Here is a 17319-nt window from a genome sequence, read left to right on the forward strand (position 1 = left end):
TGTTCGTTGTCCGTAGCTTATGCCTGCCCATACAATAACCCCATTGCCACCATTCGGCACTCTGTTCACAACGTTGACATCAGCAAACCGCTCCCCCACACGACGCCATACACGCTGTCTGCCATCTTCCCTGTCCAGTTGAAACCGGGATTCATCCGTGAAGAACACCCTTCTTTAGCGTGCCAGTGGCCATCGAAGGTGAGATTTTGCCCACTGAAGAATTTGGTTACGACGCTGAACTGCAGTCAGGTCAAGATCCTGGTGAGGACAACGAGCACACAGAGGAGCTACCCGGAGACGGTTTCTGACAGTTCATCAGCTGTCCGGGTGGCTGGTCTCAGACAATCCCACAGGTGAAGAAGCCGAATGTGGAGGTCCTGGGATGGCATGGTTACACGTGGTCTGTGGTTGTGAGGCTAGTTGAGAGGCTGGTTGTACGTATTGCCAAATTCTGGAAAACGACATTGGTAGAGAAATGAACATTCAATTCTCTGGCAACAGCTCTGGTGTATATTCCTGCCGTCAGCATGCCAATTGCACACTCCCTCAAAACATCTGTGGCATTGTAGAGTGGCCTTTTATTGTCCCCAGCACAAGGTGAACCTGTGTACTCTTTGTGCTGTTTAATCAGATTCTTGATATGCCACACCTGTCAGGTGGATCTTGGCAAAGTAGGAACGCTCACTAATAGGGATGTAAACAAAATGTGTGCAACATTTTTTGGGGAGAAATAAGGGACCTTATATTTCAGCTCATTAAACATTGGATCACCACTTCACATGTTGCGTTTTTATACTTTTGTTCAGTGTATATTATAGACGGTCTGTCACACGCTATTGTCAGCATGAAAGCTGCACAGTAGCTGTTCGCAACGTGTAGTTGTCCATGGCATAGCAACTGACCTAATCCCTTATTCTTGGAGCTTTCTACCACCAGAAGTTACCATCAGAAATGTTGCATGGCGATGTGTTACGAAAGACCTTATGCCACTTCAACTGAAGTGTCAGAGCTGTTTAAGTGTGTGAAGCTCAGGGCTGCAGGATATTTATATGCCGGCTTCTTGAGAAACGCTGACTGAATTCGATAGGAGGTCAAAGTGAGGAACCATGAGATTGGTTAGCAGTCACATAGACCACAAAGAGATAGCTGCATTGAGCCAAGTGCCACTCAGACCCCTGAAAAGACATAACAGTCTGAACTCTCTGACTCCCTCTCTGACTGTACGGTGCTGTGCATTCAAGCCCTACTGCCAGAGGGGTTTAGAAATGGATCGATTATTTGTTGTTGAGTCACTGGCCTTAGAGTCACATCAGGCTCGCTTGTATGTGAACTGACATTCTGCCATGTGCCACTTTTAGCTGTTTATCAAACCTCTCAAGACGAGACACGGTGTTCTGTTTTAGTTGAGTGGCTGTATGGTTCTGCTTTTAGTACAGTACAGAGCTAACTTCTCTTTGGGTTGATGCGGCAGTGCGTGGGAGGCAAAGTTCAAACTCACACTGCCACCAGGCTGATTTTAACACCGGCAAGGAATGCAGACATGTACATGGTGGTAGATATCACGTGTAATGAATCCCTTTGATCAAGTGTATTACGGGGGAATAAAAATCCACCAACATTGCGAATTTACTGAATTAGTGCATGCAGCACACACACACACACACACACACACACACACACACACACACACACACACACACACACACACACACACACACGTAGATGATCAAAGATGAGAGTAGATGGACAGGAAAGGTAGAGTGATGCCTGTCCTGCAGGATGGCTCTCCATTCTATTTCTCTGTACAGTCTCTTTGGTTAGCTAGACATGACACACGTGCGTTTTGGCCTAGACTTTCATCTCTATTTGGCCAATTTCAGCCGACCAAAGGGTTCTGCTCTCAGTCTCTTATGTTCTCCTGATGAAAGAGAATCACTCTTCCTCCCCTTTCTAACCCACTCCATGTCTACCTGTCCCTCTCTCTCATTGTTGGCCCTGTGCATTTATACGCAGATTCATGTAGAAGAAAAAAAAAGATAAGGCCTTGAAGTACTTACAACCTACTCATTTTAGATGCACAGTGCATGTCTGGTTTAAAAGCACAGGTGACCATTGTCACTCAACAAATTGACACTTCAGGGCCACTTCAGGATATTTCATGTATTTCAAACTATATCCACTAGAGGGGATTGTATATCATCTCCACCCATGGACAAACAAGCTTTGGCAATGACAACGACCATAGGTGCTGGCAAGAAAGCCCAAACAGAACTGGGACCATGCTAAGATGTGACAAGGTGTGTGTGTGTGTGTGGGGGGGGGGGTCACCAATTTTATGATAGAATAAGACCCTACATATGTGTCATCTTGTTTCCGAAAGGATCTTGTATAAAAATGTCCCATATTTTGTTGATGCTGCTAATCAATGTTCCATATTAGAACACTCCGAGCTCTCTTGTACTATTCCAATCAGCAAGAAATAAACTACTCTCTGCCATACCCAAATCTTTCAATAGGCCTAGCTCATTACATTCCAGTTGCAGCCAAGTTACAATGACCTGCTGAAGCAGAACAAGCAGCAGACTTATGAGCAGAACAAATCTGATAATCAGACCATCACCAAAAGGACCAGCAATTTCCAACATAGTTCATGGAAGAAAATAAAACATGGCTGTGTGTAGCCTCCATTATTTTGGTCTAACACACCTCTCCTATTAGAAAGTGTCTTTTTCTGTCACCTTTGAAGGTCATTGGTGAAAGACGAAACGTCAAGCTTTTAATAGTTGCTTACATGTTTTTTTTTTAAGTGCGTTTTTAATGGTGAGCGAACGCCGCACCTATTCCTTTTCAATGATCTTCCTGTCACACCCTCATCTCCAATGTCACGAATAAACCATCCGCTTTGTCTGAGGCAGACTTCCGTCTCTCAGATTGGCAATTGCTTTTGCCTGTCAGCCTGACTCAGTCTCAGCAGGCATCTCAGCGTCCTGGGGCCCCTGCAAGCTGGGTCCTGATCGAAGGCCAGCGATCTGACCCAGCGGCACATTAACCTCCCACTGAGTCCAACACTTACTGTTATGTGACAACTTCTTCAGTGGCAGAGGGGACCAGAGAGACACAACACCTTACTGAACACCACAGGTGCCAGTCTTAAATAAAGTGGTACATTACAAGTGGTGGGTAAGTATACTGTACGGCAGCTGAAAGAACATTATGCAGAATAAGGAACTGGGTGGGATACGCAATGAAACTATGGCAGTCGCGAAATCTGCCGAGTCGGAGTAATACGGCAGAATATCCCTGAGACTTTCTAATGAGGAGCCGAACCACAGCTGCTTCCTACCTGGGCACATTATGTCAAAGCTTCACATAGAAAGGACATTTTCCTAGAACAACACAGAGCTTCTTAGTCCTGCAGAGAAAAAAAAAACACTATAAAAGAGAACTTATAAAAACAGATGGATTCATCCTTTATTGATCCCCTCGTGGAGGAGGGGAAACGAGACAACGACCGATTTCTGTTTGAAGAGTGAAACGGTCTCAAACTTAAAGTCAACGCTTCATGTTCCAAGTCTTTTATGTTTCCTCAACCGCTCTCAACCAGCCAAACCTACAGAACCAGTATAAAGCTTGGCGGTTGTAGATCTGGATGTGCTGCTACATTCCCACATATTCCTTGGGGTTCTTACAACGATTAAGACTTGTCCTAAACACAGTTGATAACACCCAAAGACAGCGCTTCAGTGCAGTTACAGCAGCCGCCTGTGATTCATCTGCCATTAGAACAGAACTGAGACGGATGCCCAGAAAAATCGGGTTCATTGGTAGAAAAACACGGTAAACGTGCTAGGACAACGCTTCATTTAATTCACTGTAGTCTAATCCTGAGAGCAGAGAGAGAGATACTGTGGCTGTTCCACTAAAATCAGTTGTTCTGTGATTATTTCTCCGTAGTGTAATCACTGTACTGACAATACAAAAACATCCCCTCAAGGTAAACCTGGACCTCTGCCAAGAATGGGTGTTCTGTGTGTGGGCACCCTTCAGCAGCTAGGCCTTTTTCCCTCTCTCCGCTCACCAGAGACAGTGTAGTATGAGTCCTGTATTGACGCTTTGCCTGTTTGATGGTTTGTCGGAGGGCATAGCAGGATTTCACATAAGCTTCCGGGTTAGAGTCCCGCTCCTTGAAAGCGGCAGCTCTACCCTTTAGCTCAGAGCGAATGTTGTCTGTAATCCATGGCTTCCGGTTGGAGTATGTATGTACAGTCACTGTGGGGACAACGTCATCGATGCACATATTGATGAAGCCAGTGACTGATGTGGTGTACTCCTCAATGCCATCGGAAGAATGCCGGAAAACAGTCCTGTAGCTTAGCATCTGCTTCATCTAACCACTTTTTTATTGACCGAGTCACTGGTGCTTCCTGCTTTAGTTTTTGCTTGTAAGCAGGAATCAAATAACTCGACAAAAACCCACACAATAGCACAATTGGTTAGGGGACCGTAAAATGGCAGCCATCTCCTCCGGCGCCATTATCATAGCTAGACCTATAGAATAACTGCTGCACTAGATGCGATGTACTGCACTGAATGCTGCTAGACTACATCGACATTCAGAGCCGAATTTCGGCCAGAGATGTGCCAACAGTCAAAGGTCAATTATCAGTTGCCAGGTAACATCAATAACAACATTTAACATAATCCACATGATCAGGGAACACACTCTCTCCCTCTATCACATTTTTCTTGTTCATTTGAATGTTGATTCCCCATGGAGAAGCGCTACACTTCCCCCACACATTATTTACATTACAAATAAACCATGTTGAACATCACATCACCTTTTTGTTCAACAGTAAAGCGTTGGAGAGGGCAGCACTCCGAAAAACAAAATGCTCTCTTAGCAGCTATGGAAAGGTGCAGAGGCAGCAAGAAGGAAATGGAAGGCCACATTGGCAGACCAGTTTGTCTCAATTAATGAACGCCCACAACCATTATCTTCTGGTGAGCCTTATATCACTCTGAAGCCCATTGGTAGTGCCTACTTTGGTGGTCCATATACATTTAGTCTTCTAGTCTTCTTTTGCCTCGATATTTCTCAGTCTCCGTTTCTCTTCCTGAGGAAGCTGAGCTGTAACTCAGCTGGTGTTACAGCTCAGACATATCTCACTGTTAACACAGGAAATGAGAGGCCAGTCAGTGAGTCCAAATTGAGTTGCTCAGTCTCTTCCTCTGCTCGTCGTTATTTGCACCCTGTCAAATTCTCACCCAGACACACTTTCACCCTCTTCACATATGCTGCTGCTCTGTTTATTATCTATCTTGATTTCCTAGTCACTTTTAACCCTAGCTACATGTACATTTAACATAATTTACCTCTACCTCGTACCCCCTCATACACATTGACTCGGTACTGATACTGCTTGTATATAGCCTCGTTATTGTTATTTTATTATGTTACCATTTCCTTTTTTAATTTAGCCACTTTCTTACTCTGCATTGTTGGTGAAGGGCTCGTACGTAAGCATTTCACAGTAAAGTCTGCACTTGTTGTATCAGGCGCATATGACAGATGCAATTTGATTTGATTGCAAGGTGCATTGATTGCTTAGGCGTCATGACAACCGGACATCCTTTCATTGTCAGCTGTCATTTCCTTTTCAATTGTAGGAATCCACTCTTTTTTCTTTTTCTTTCTTATGTTAGTTTGTTTCCGTGTGCGTGTCTGTTTCTGTGTGCGTGTCTGTTTCTGTGTGCGTGTCTGTTTCTGTGTGCGTGTCTGTTTCTGTGTGCATGTCTGTTTCTGTGTGCGTGTCTGTTTCTGTGTGCATGTCTGTTTCTGTGTGCGTGTCTGTTTCCGTGTGCATGTCTGTTTCTGTGTGCGTGTCTGTTTCTGTATGCATGTCTGTTTCTGTGTGCATGTCTGTTTCTGTGTGCATGTCTGTTTCTGTGTGCATGTCTGTTTCTGTGTGCGTGTCTGTTTCTGTGTGCGTGTCTGTTTCTGTGTGCATGTCTGTTTCTGTGTGCGTGTCTGTTTCTGTGTGCATGTCTGTTTCTGTGTGCATGTCTGTTTCTGTGTGCGTGTTTCTGTCTGTGCATGTGCAGGTGTCTTTGTGTAGCCTATCATTATTTCCTCCCACTTCAATTCCTTGGTTAAGGTAACTATGTGTCCTCATAAGATGAGAGAGGAAACATAATTATCCAACAACTGTGGAGAGAGAAGTGGCCCTTCTCAGCTGTTGCAGAGAGCTGCAGTATTATTTTCCTTTATTAGCTGGTTGGTCTGCCATATGTGACAACGGCTTCAAATGAAATCCCAAGTTCAAGAACAACGGAGGCACTCCGTTTTTTTTTTTTTAAGAAAGAGGGAAAACGATGTCACCTCATTTCATCTTTGGCCAGGCAGTCTAACGCGTTTTCGGAAGTCATGGCTTCACCAGAGCAACCATTACGCATCTGATGAAGGCATAACTGCGGAAAGGCAGGAGTCTACACCCGGACAAAAATTTAAAAAAAGTTGAAATGAGGTGACGTCGTTCTGTCTGTTTTGTAAAGGCTTTTTGGAGTGCTGCCGTTTCCCAATGTTCTTGATTGCATTTCAAACTGCAGTATTTTATTTTAAAACTTCACCATGGGAAGAGATATTGCAATAGAAGGGATATTGGATTCACCAGATCCAGGTAGGATTGCTGAAGAAGAGGTAGATCTAAACAAATTGTGTGGAGTGTTCATTTTCACATTGCATTGCTCTCCTTGACTTCATACGTCAGCGAATTCAAGACAAAAACATACAAAGTTAACCACCCAACATTTTAAACCACACATGATAAAGCATTATTTAAAATATCATTGATGAGGTAAAGTCTGGGAGTGGCTGACCTGAATACTCTCACATACCAACCTATCTAGTCCACAGCAAACAAAGCTCTGGCCTGAGTTGAGTCATTCATGATGAGGTTGAGAGTTACATACCAGCTGCTCCCCAATGTTCACTACTAACTTTTGTTTCCACAGAGCAGTGTTTCCCAACCCCGGACAAGCATACCTGATTCCACTTGTCAACTAATCATCAAGCCCTCAATGAGTTGAATGAGGTATTTGTCAAGAGCTACAACTAAACTGTGTACTGTTGGGGGTGCTCGAGGACCAGGGTTGGGAAACACTGCCATAGAGCAGGTATTGATTTTGAGCTTGAACAGACAATGGCCTGTTTAACCTCTGTAGAGAGGAAAATACTTCAATATTATTACCGTGTTAACTGGTCCTTTATGGCTGCAGACACTTCCTGGAAAATCAGATTACTTGACTGTGAGAAATAATAAATGACACCCACAGACAGAGCAGTCTTTGTAGAATCAGACAATTCAGAGCCCTGGCAGAGTAAAATAGGCCACCGGAACCTTTCAGTGTTGTGCATTGAGTTGTGAGAGAGTCATGGTCAGAGAACAAAAACCTGGCGTGGTCAGAGATACGTGACATACGTACCTCTGTCTAGCCCACACCTATTTGTCCGACAAAGTTATTTTGTTGTTTAAATAGAAATGTTCCATGTTAGTAATGGTGTGCAGCATAATAAATCACAAGTCATTTGCTAAATCTACACCTGCATTGCTTGCCGTTTGGGGGTTTAAGGCTGGGTTTCTGTACAGCACTTTGAGATATCAGCTGATGTAACAAGGGCTTTATAAATACATTTGATTTGATTTAAAATGCGGGTAATTACAAGTAACTCTCTGGAGAGGAGGGTTTACGATCAGCATCCATTAGTGTCAGGGGTCGATGGGGAGTCCAGACGGGACAGTTTGTTCCCTTCGTTAGAGGGGCTGTAGCCCTGCATCTCCCTCCATCAAACCACAAACAACCTTAACCAGAGAGTGTCAACAGAGCCGTAAGGACCTACCTTATAGGCATACGACCCAGAGACAGAGGACCTTAAATGAGCTGAAATTAGCCTCGTCTGTTTGTTCAGTGTCAATACAGCCTTTCAAATTAGATTTGGTGTCAACACTGAGTGTCCCAATGTCAATGACAGGGATGACAATTTCCTTCATCTTTATAACATGCAAAGACTCAGGAAAGGAGTACAAAGGGTATTATCAATTTTTCTGAGAGGCCTGGTGGCTTTAATGTCATTATGCATTTCAATAGGACGTGTGGTGCACGTCGTCGTGCAGGCTTTACGGAGGGAGGCACAGCTGGTGCTGGCTCATTTCAGTAAGGATGGATCTGGTCCGGTATTGGATGCGTATCATCTACGTAGGTCTCCACAGAATGCAATATATCATAGGTCTCATTGATTAAACAATCGCATCGGTTTTCATCCCTGAATCATCCGCAGGGCCGGTTGCACCAGTTGGGTGTTAGAAAAAAAGTTGGTCTTAAACGTTAGGTCGGGCGTAGCTACGGGATGAGAATTTATACCTGTTGTACCAACCAAAAATAAGATTAGTCGATTGAAGACCGGCGTAGGCAATGCACGAGCGCGAGATTGGATGCTTCATTATTATGGTTGCTAGGCAGTGCCCATTACTAGGCTGTTACCTTCCTCGTGGCAGTTCTAAAAACTTTGCGAGGGACGCCCCATCGCTTTGGCAAAACCCACCATCTGATGCATGTTTTCTGAGCCACAACTGGGTGGATCTATCAATAATTATTGTGGGAATGAATGTCACAGAATGAATGCAGGCATTTATCATATTGCTGCTTATTGAAACTCCCAAAGTCATCCAACCGTTTTAAAAAGTTTAAAGCAATATCCGTGTGGAGTCAACTATCATTTCAGCACCGTTATGATTGGGACAGCGTTATCGCTCTACTTTGAGACAAGGGTGGGGACATCTTGATAAATCAATCAATGTCCGATTTTTTGTTTTGATATTTGGTTCCAATTAGGCTGGGGAAACATTAGCCAAATTGAGGTGAGTGGTCATGATGATAATCTTTCGTCTAGTTTGCTCGTCTAGCAGTGTCATCAGAACATTTTGCTCGCATGTTATGTAGCCTAGCATAACAGGTGGATTATTTTGCTCCTCTCGCGTAGTAGCCTAGGCTATCTCCTGCCAGAGATTCACTGAAACAAAATCACATTGATTGATTATCAGAAATCAAGGAACTTCTGACAATCAATTAATGCAATTTTGTTTCACTGAATCCCCGTCAGGGTATTTGATCTCTGGCTGGGCAAATTAGTGGGCGGTGGCAGCTCATCTATGAGTTTGTTAATATCTAAATCAGACACATTTGGCATGCTATAATGTAGCATAAGTCAAGCGTATTCTTTTGCTATTGACTCATGCATAGGCCACTCGAAAAAGCCTGCGGAGGTTGTGATATATGAACACAAAACTCACATCCTTTTGAAAATATAGATTTATATTACTGTCTGTGCATTTCATGAAAGAAGACAATCGCAGGCATAGCTCATAGAACAGCTGGTGCAACAGGTATAATGTTTTGGTACGGCATAAAGCACATTTTACATCAGATGTAGAGTGATGATCTGATCTAAAGCACAGGATAAGATCAACCTTATCCTGAACACCAGAAACAACATTCTGCGAGGAAATGGAATTAGAAATCTCTACCTTAATCTGTTGCTCCCTTTTCTCAAAAAAAAAAAATCCAAAACAATCCGCACAGTTGATTTGAATATACAGTAAGAGATCACCAAAGCTCTCCTCCAACAGACAATATTGTATGCCACAGGTTCCCTCTATTTAGTTTCAAATTGAAGGGATGAACCTGTAACCTCTCAGTCATCCTTTACCCTTACTTACACTGCATGGCACCATTTATTTACCAGGTTAATCCCATTTAGATGAAATGGGTTTCTTTCCATTTGTCTGGTGGCCTAAAAACTAGGACTAATTCATCCTAGTATAAAGATTGTGAGAGAACTTGGGACTTCAAATTTGCTGCCATTTGTTCATTTGATAACTTTTCGATTTCCCACTGTTTTAATCTGCTGGATAGAAGAGCATGCACCTGTCTGAGTCTGTGAGCCTGCTTCAAATAACAAACTATAACAATTCAGTATTCAGACAGCGGAATGCCTGGCGGTCCAAATGACCAGGACTGTTACTATAAATCAGGGGTTGGAACTGAGATTATTTTCCAATCGTTTCATTCTGAACAGAACCATCATTTTTATTTGTTCCATTCCACTGTTCTGACAAAGCAAAATAAAGTTCTGAAAAGGTTCTGACCCCAAAAAGTTATGGTTTATATCATTCCTTCCTAAATCTCTGAAATATATATTTTGACATTTGGCTCAACATTAAATTACTTCACCATGCTATTGCGCGGCCAAGCTATACAGTTGATTACATGCATTGGACAGACAAGTATAGGGTGCGAGACGCGACTGACATTTTGCTTGTGGGAGAGAGCAAAGGAGGGTGGAGGAGGTGACTAGGCTTGGAGCACTGGGCATCTTGTTATGGCATAATTATACCTATGCAGGAGCGGCTTCTATGAAGGAACTTTTAATGTCTTTGAACTTCCGAGAGTTGGCTTAACGTTGGACCAGAGCTAGCTAGCTAACAAGCGTGTGTGTGCAGAGCAGCACTAGAATTAAAATAAAACACGTCTTATCTTTTTGTAGTTAATAAATCTACTGTAAAAACGTGATAACTTGCATTAAAATAAGTTAATCCATTCTTCTCTAAAAATCTCTCTAATTTCTGAATCCCACTTGTACCATCAGTAAGCTACAGTAGCCTATGCTTCGGAGTGGAATGGGCAGGTATATAGCGTACACACGCACTGGCAAAGATTTTCAGCTGGCAGGTAGACACTAGAATATGCTTCCGAGTAACAGAGTGAGGACTTTGCATAGGCGCTTTGTTGTGTTTTTTTTGTTGTGGGACTGGGAAAAAATGCCAGGAACATAAAAGAGCATTATTAACCAGTTCCCATGCTTTTAAAAATCACGGTTCTGTTCCGGAACAGTATAGATCACTTCATTCTCAGTTCTGATTCTGTTCCTCTAAAAAAATGTATTTTCTGGTTTTCAGATCTGTTCCCTGAACTGGTTCCAACCCCTGTTATAAATCTGAAACACCATCTGGACAGCATTGAAAGCTTTTCCCTTAGTTAGTATAACATTAGGACTGACCTAGTGACAAATCATTCACCACACTGCACACTGCCCTAACCCATCTGGACAAGAGGAATACCTATGTGAGAATGCTGTTCATCGACTACAGCTCGACATTTAACACCATAGTGCCCTCCAAGCTCGTCATCAAGCTCGAGACCCTGGGTCTCGACCCCACCCTGTGCAACTGGGTACTGGACTTCCTGACGGGCCGCCCCCAGGTGGTGAGGGTAGGCAACAACATTTCCACCCCGCTGATCCTCAACACTGGGGCCCCACAAGGGTGCGTTCTGAGCCCTCTCCTGTACTCCCTGTTCACCCACGACTGCGTGGCCACGCACGCCTCCAACTCAATCATCAAGTTTGCGGACGACACAACAGTGGTAGGCTTGATTACCAACAACGACGAGACGGCCTACAGGGAGGAGGTGAGGGCCCTCGGAGTGTGGTGTCAGGAAAATAACCTCACACTCAACGTCAACGAAACTAAGGAGATGATTGTGGACTTCAGGAAACAGCAGAGGGAACACCCCCCTATCCACATTGATGGAACAGTAGTGGAGAGGGTAGTAAGTTTTAAGTTCCTCGGCGTACACATCACAGACAAACTGAATTGGTCCACCCACACAGACAGCATCGTGAAGAAGGCGCAGCAGCGCCTCTTCAACCTCAGGAGGCTGAAGAAATTCGGCTTGTCACCAAAAGCACTCACAAACTTCTACAGATGCACAATCGAGAGCATCCTGTCGGGCTGTATCACCGCCTGGTACGGCAACGGCTCCGCCCACAACCGTAAGGCTTTCCAGAGGGTAGTGAGGTCTGCACAATGCATCACCGGGGGCAAACTACCTGTCCTCCAGGACACCTACACCACCCGATGTCACAGGAAGGCCATAAAGATCATCAAGGACAACAACCACCCGAGCCACTGCCTGTTCACCCCGCTATCATCCAGAAGGCGAGGTCAGTACAGGTGCATCAAAGCTGGGACCGAGAGACTGAAAAAAAGCTTCTATCTCAAGGCCATCAGACTGTTAAACAGCCACCACTAACATTGAGTGGCTGCTGCCAACACACTGACTCAACTCCAGCCACTTTAATAATGGGGATTGATGGGAAATGTAAAATATATCACTAGCCACTTTAAACAATGCTACCTAATATAATGTTTACATACCCTACATTATTCATCTCATATGTATATACTGTACTCTATATCATCTACTGCATCTTTATGTAATACATGTATCACTAGCCACTTTAACTATGCCACTTTGTTTACATACTCATCTCATATGTACAGTGCCTTGCGAAAGTATTCGGCCCCCTTGAACTTTGCGACCTTTTGCCACATTTCAGGCTTCAAACATAAAGATATAAAACTGTATTTTTTTTGTGAAGAATCAACAACAAGTGGGACACAATCATGAAGTGGAACGACATTTATTGGATATTTCAAACTTTTTTAACAAATCAAAAACTGAAAAATTGGGTGTGCAAAATTATTCAGCCCCCTTAAGTTAATACTTTGTAGCTTCACCTTTTGCTGCGATTACAGCTGTAAGTCGCTTGGGGTATGTCTCTATCAGTTTTGCACATCGAGAGACTGAAATTTTTTCCCATTCCTCCTTGCAAAACAGCTCGAGCTCAGTGAGGTTGGATGGAGAGCATTTGTGAACAGCAGTTTTCAGTTCTTTCCACAGATTCTCGATTGGATTCAGGTCTGGACTTTGACTTGGCCATTCTAACACCTGGATATGTTTATTTTTTAACCATTCCATTGTAGATTTTGCTTTATGTTTTGGATCATTGTCTTGTTGGAAGACAAATCTCCGTTCCAGTCTCAGGTCTTTTGCAGACTCCATCAGGTTTTCTTCCAGAATGGTCCTGTATTTGGCTCCATCCATCTTCCCATCAATTTTAACCATCTTCCCTGTCCCTGCTGAAGAAAAGCAGGCCCAAACCATGATGCTGCCACCACCATGTTTGACAGTGGGGATGGTGTGGTCAGGGTGATGAGCTGTGTTGCTTTTACGCCAAACATAACGTTTTGCATTGTTGCCAAAAAGTTCAATTTTGGTTTCATCTGACCAGAGCACCTTCTTCCACATGTTTGGTGTGTCTCCCAGGTGGCTTGTGGCAAACTTTAAACAACACTTTTTATGGATATCTTTAAGAAATGGCTTTCTTCTTGCCACTCTTCCATAAAGGCCAGATTTGTGCAATATACGACTGATTGTTGTCCTATGGACAGTCTCCCACCTTAGCTGTAGATCTCTGCAGTTCATCCAGAGTGATCATGGGCCTCTTGGCTGCATCTCTGATCAGTCTTCTCCTTGTATGAGCTGAAAGTTTAGAGGGACGGCCAGGTCTTGGTAGATTTGCAGTGGTCTGATACTCCTTCCATTTCAATATTATCGCTTGCACAGTGCTCCTTGGGATGTTTAAAGCTTGGGAAATCTTTTTGTATCCAAATCCGGCTTTAAACTTCTTCACAACAGTATCTCGGACCTGCCTGGTGTGTTCCTTGTTCTTCATGATGCTCTCTGCGCTTTTAACGGACCTCTGAGACTATCACAGTGCAGGTGCATTTATACGGAGACTTGATTACACACAGGTGGATTGTATTTATCATCATTAGTCATTTAGGTCAACATTGGATCATTCAGAGATCCTCACTGAACTTCTGGAGAGAGTTTGATGCACTGAAAGTAAAGGGGGCTGAATAATTTTGCACGCCCAATTTTTGATTTGTTAAAAAAGTTTGAAATATCCAATAAATGTCGTTCCACTTCATGATTGTGTCCCACTTGTTGTTGATTCTTCACAAAAAAATACAGTTTTATATCTTTATGTTTGAAGCCTGAAATGTGGCAAAAGGTCGCAAAGTTCAAGGGGGCCGAATACTTTCGCAAGGCACTGTATATACTGCACTCAATACCATCTACTGTATCTTGCCTATGCCGCTCTGTACCATCACTCACTCATATATCTTTATGTACATATTGTTTATCCCCTTACACTTGTGTCTATAAGGTAGTAGTTTTGGAATTGTTAGCTAGATTACTTGTTGGTTATTACTGCATTGTCGGAACTAGAAGCACAAGCATTTCGCTACACTCACATTAACATCTGCTAACCATGTGTATGTGACAAATAAAATTTGATTTTGATTTTGATTTTTTTTTTACCTTAGGTTGAGCAATACAGTGAGCTCATGTGAGAGAAAATTACAGACATACAAATGTATAAACTATCTCAACTAACCTGTACCCCCGCACATTGACTCGTTATTGTTATGTCATTTTATTGTGTTACTTTTTATTTTTTACTTTAGTTTATTTAGTAAATATTTTCTTAACTCTATTTCTTGAACTGCATTTTTGGATAAGAGATTGCAAGTAAGCATTTCACTATTCGGCGCAAGTGACAAATAAAATTGTATTTGATTTGATTTAGAATATCATACCCACCCAAAAATGCTAAACTCCCCTGTTATTGTAATGGTGAGAAGTTAGCATGTCTTGGGGGTTTGATATTTGTGCGTCTAACTTTCTCATTACTTAGCCGTAATCATGGTAGCATCCACATTAATGTAGAAACATATTCTATTCTTATTTACAATAAAAGTGACTCCAAAATCAAACAACACATTATTTACCATTCATTTCTATTGGGCACAAAATGATCTGAAACACAACCAAAACAAACAGCAAAAGTATCTAACAAATGTGTAGAGTCTCAAGCTTGATGTAATCATTGAGTGATATGAATATGGGACCAAATACTTAACTTTTAACTACTTTAATACACAAGTGAATTTCTCCCAATACTTTTGGTCCCCTAAAATGGGGGGACTATGTACAAAAAGTGCTGTGATTTCTAAACGGTTCACCAAATATGGATGAAAATACCCTCAAATTAAAGCTGACAGTCTGCACATTAACCTCATAGTCTTTGCATCATTTCAAATCCAAAGTGCTGGAGTACAGATTCAAAACAACAGAGATCACTGTACATTGTGTATTCATCACAAATTTCAGCTTTTCACAAAATCTACAATACTAATTTAATCAAAACCAAAACCAAAAAGGTAGTTATCATTACTACCTACATTATTATTATTACTACTACATTATTATCATTACTATGCAATTATACAACAGCTTTGGTGAATACTCGATCCTGATAGGAGACTGAGGGGGGCACATCATTTCTTAGAATGGATGCACATAACATTCCGCATTAACTTATCGCCTTAACTGTCCCCCTGCTGCAGTTGCTGTCTGAATCTGATAACATCTGAATCACACATGAGATCACTACCGCAGGCCTTGTTGTTTGAGTCGCTATATTGACGCTCTTAGTCACAGACACAGAGGAAAGCGATGGCTGATCTGTGTTTATGTAGCCAGACTGACATGGCCTCAGCCTCACTCATTGCCAGGCCAGCCTTAACCATCCAGCATCATCAGGCCTCTATGGACCAGCCAGTCAGCCAGTGGATGCAGCCAGCCCAGGGCTCTGCTCACTAAGCCCCTTTTGTAAGTGCCTCTTACTTATAATGGGAGAAGAAAAAAAACTCCTGATCCCTTGCTGCTCTCCTTCCGTTACATAAGAGCCACGAACACATCACAGCATCCGCTGGCAGTGACAGACTCTCAATAACCAACACCCAGGGACCAGAGTCGCATCACTCTACACAGCCTGCACAGAAAAAGAGTCCCTCAAATCCTTATATAAAATGAAAAAGATGGAATGTGAGTCAGTCAGGGGCACAGACAATTGTGCCATCCTCTACAATCAAGCTACAAACAGTTGGGATTGTGGAGGCAAAACTACACTACCGGGTCTCATTGCAAACCACATATTCTGTATGAAGTGGTCTACTGGATGTTATACAGTGACAGATTATACGCTTATGCTGTATATCAGTCAAAATCCTGTACTGTAGCCAAATCCTATTTTTTTATGTTTAGCTTTGGTGAATGAACACTCTCAATCCCCCCCCCCCCCCTTCCCCCCAAGGGTCATGTGTAAGGGTCATGGTCAAAGGTCATTCTGTGAATCACTGCCTCATGACCAAAGACAAGTTGCTTGCTCTGTCATGTCATTCACTTGCACAGCACACTGAGTTGCAACATACAGGGTCAGGAAGCAGTCAATAGCCTGTTGGCAGCCAGCCAAATGTACAATACTACAAACCAGCTGAAATAGCCCAGATTCTAATAAACAGGATAGGGTATTTAATTGCTCAGCAATTAATGGGGTGAGGTCTATGTTATTATGAGGATGACACAGAAGTATGTTCCTTGATTTCCCCATTCATGACATGAATGAGCATGTATTTACTATATTCCATAGGACATCAGCAGGTGCTTTTAGTAAGAATGATACCCATCAGGGTAAATGACAGATGTGATATTGCTTTTGCTATAAGATGCTATAGTGGATAATGTAGCCTAATGATAACTTTAATGTAGGCCTATCTAGTTGATGAAGAACCATATTGAAATGGAGTGTCAGCTCACATGAACACATGTTGTCTTGCCTACAAATAGGCTACAGTAGCTGCCACACTAAGGGGTGCATTATCAGGTGAGATTGTGACGGCTGCAGGTGATGTTTACTTTCACAAGTTGCAATTGAGAAAACTTCAGACATTTGGGTAGCCAGTTGAAGTAGTTATATGAAATATCGTGCGGGTTTGGGATAGGAAGTGGGGATAAATGCAAAATGTATTACCTGTATGATACCTGCTTCCTAATAGTGTGGAAGCAGGTATCCGCTGTCAATGCCCCCGCACCTTCCAACCGCGTTGACACTTTTCCTGGACAATCTCCCGTCTTGAAGACTGGACATGGTGATACCATTTCGGGCAGGAAAACGTCCTCCTCCTCAGCCAGTTCTTCTAAGGTTGGTGGCACCAGTATCGCCGTGGGTGAATCCGTAGAGCTATGGACGATACGGGTTATACGGTCCCCGGTATCCGGTGCCTCAGCCATCGACACCGTGCTGTGTAGTAACTCTGGAGCGCCGCAACCTAAAAAAAAAAAAAAGTAGCTTGTTTCCAACACTGGAAGTTCAAAGCAAAACTATGACTCGTCTTGTAATGTGACAAATATGCTTACAGATACTGACTTTGTTAGGCAGAATATGGTTGTAGTCGCCAGTATTCACGCGAAGAAGGAAATCCTGTAGGTTTACAGGGTCGTCGCTAG

General features: G+C 42.9%; 1 protein-coding gene across 4 annotated transcripts in view; it reads right to left on the reverse strand.

Moving 5' to 3' along the window:
* LOC109885361 (diacylglycerol kinase zeta-like) overlaps window positions 1–17319 on the reverse strand; it is a 123535-nt gene extending 106216 nt beyond the window's left edge. For 3 of the 4 annotated variants that reach the window (XM_031808936.1, XM_020477282.2, XM_031808907.1), the window contains exons 1-2: window positions 17230–17313; window positions 16844–17141 (exon numbers count right to left, since the gene is read on the reverse strand). In XM_031808936.1, the coding sequence (XP_031664796.1) occupies window positions 16844–17103 (260 nt within the window). In that variant the 5' untranslated portion in view covers window positions 17104–17141; window positions 17230–17313. Of the gene's footprint in view, window positions 1–16843; window positions 17142–17229 lie in introns of all 4 variants that reach the window. The other variant, XM_031808914.1, reaches the window with a different exon arrangement.

This window comes from Oncorhynchus kisutch, linkage group LG3 (assembly GCF_002021735.2).
Source record: "Oncorhynchus kisutch isolate 150728-3 linkage group LG3, Okis_V2, whole genome shotgun sequence".
Taxonomy (NCBI): Eukaryota; Metazoa; Chordata; class Actinopteri; order Salmoniformes; family Salmonidae; genus Oncorhynchus; species Oncorhynchus kisutch.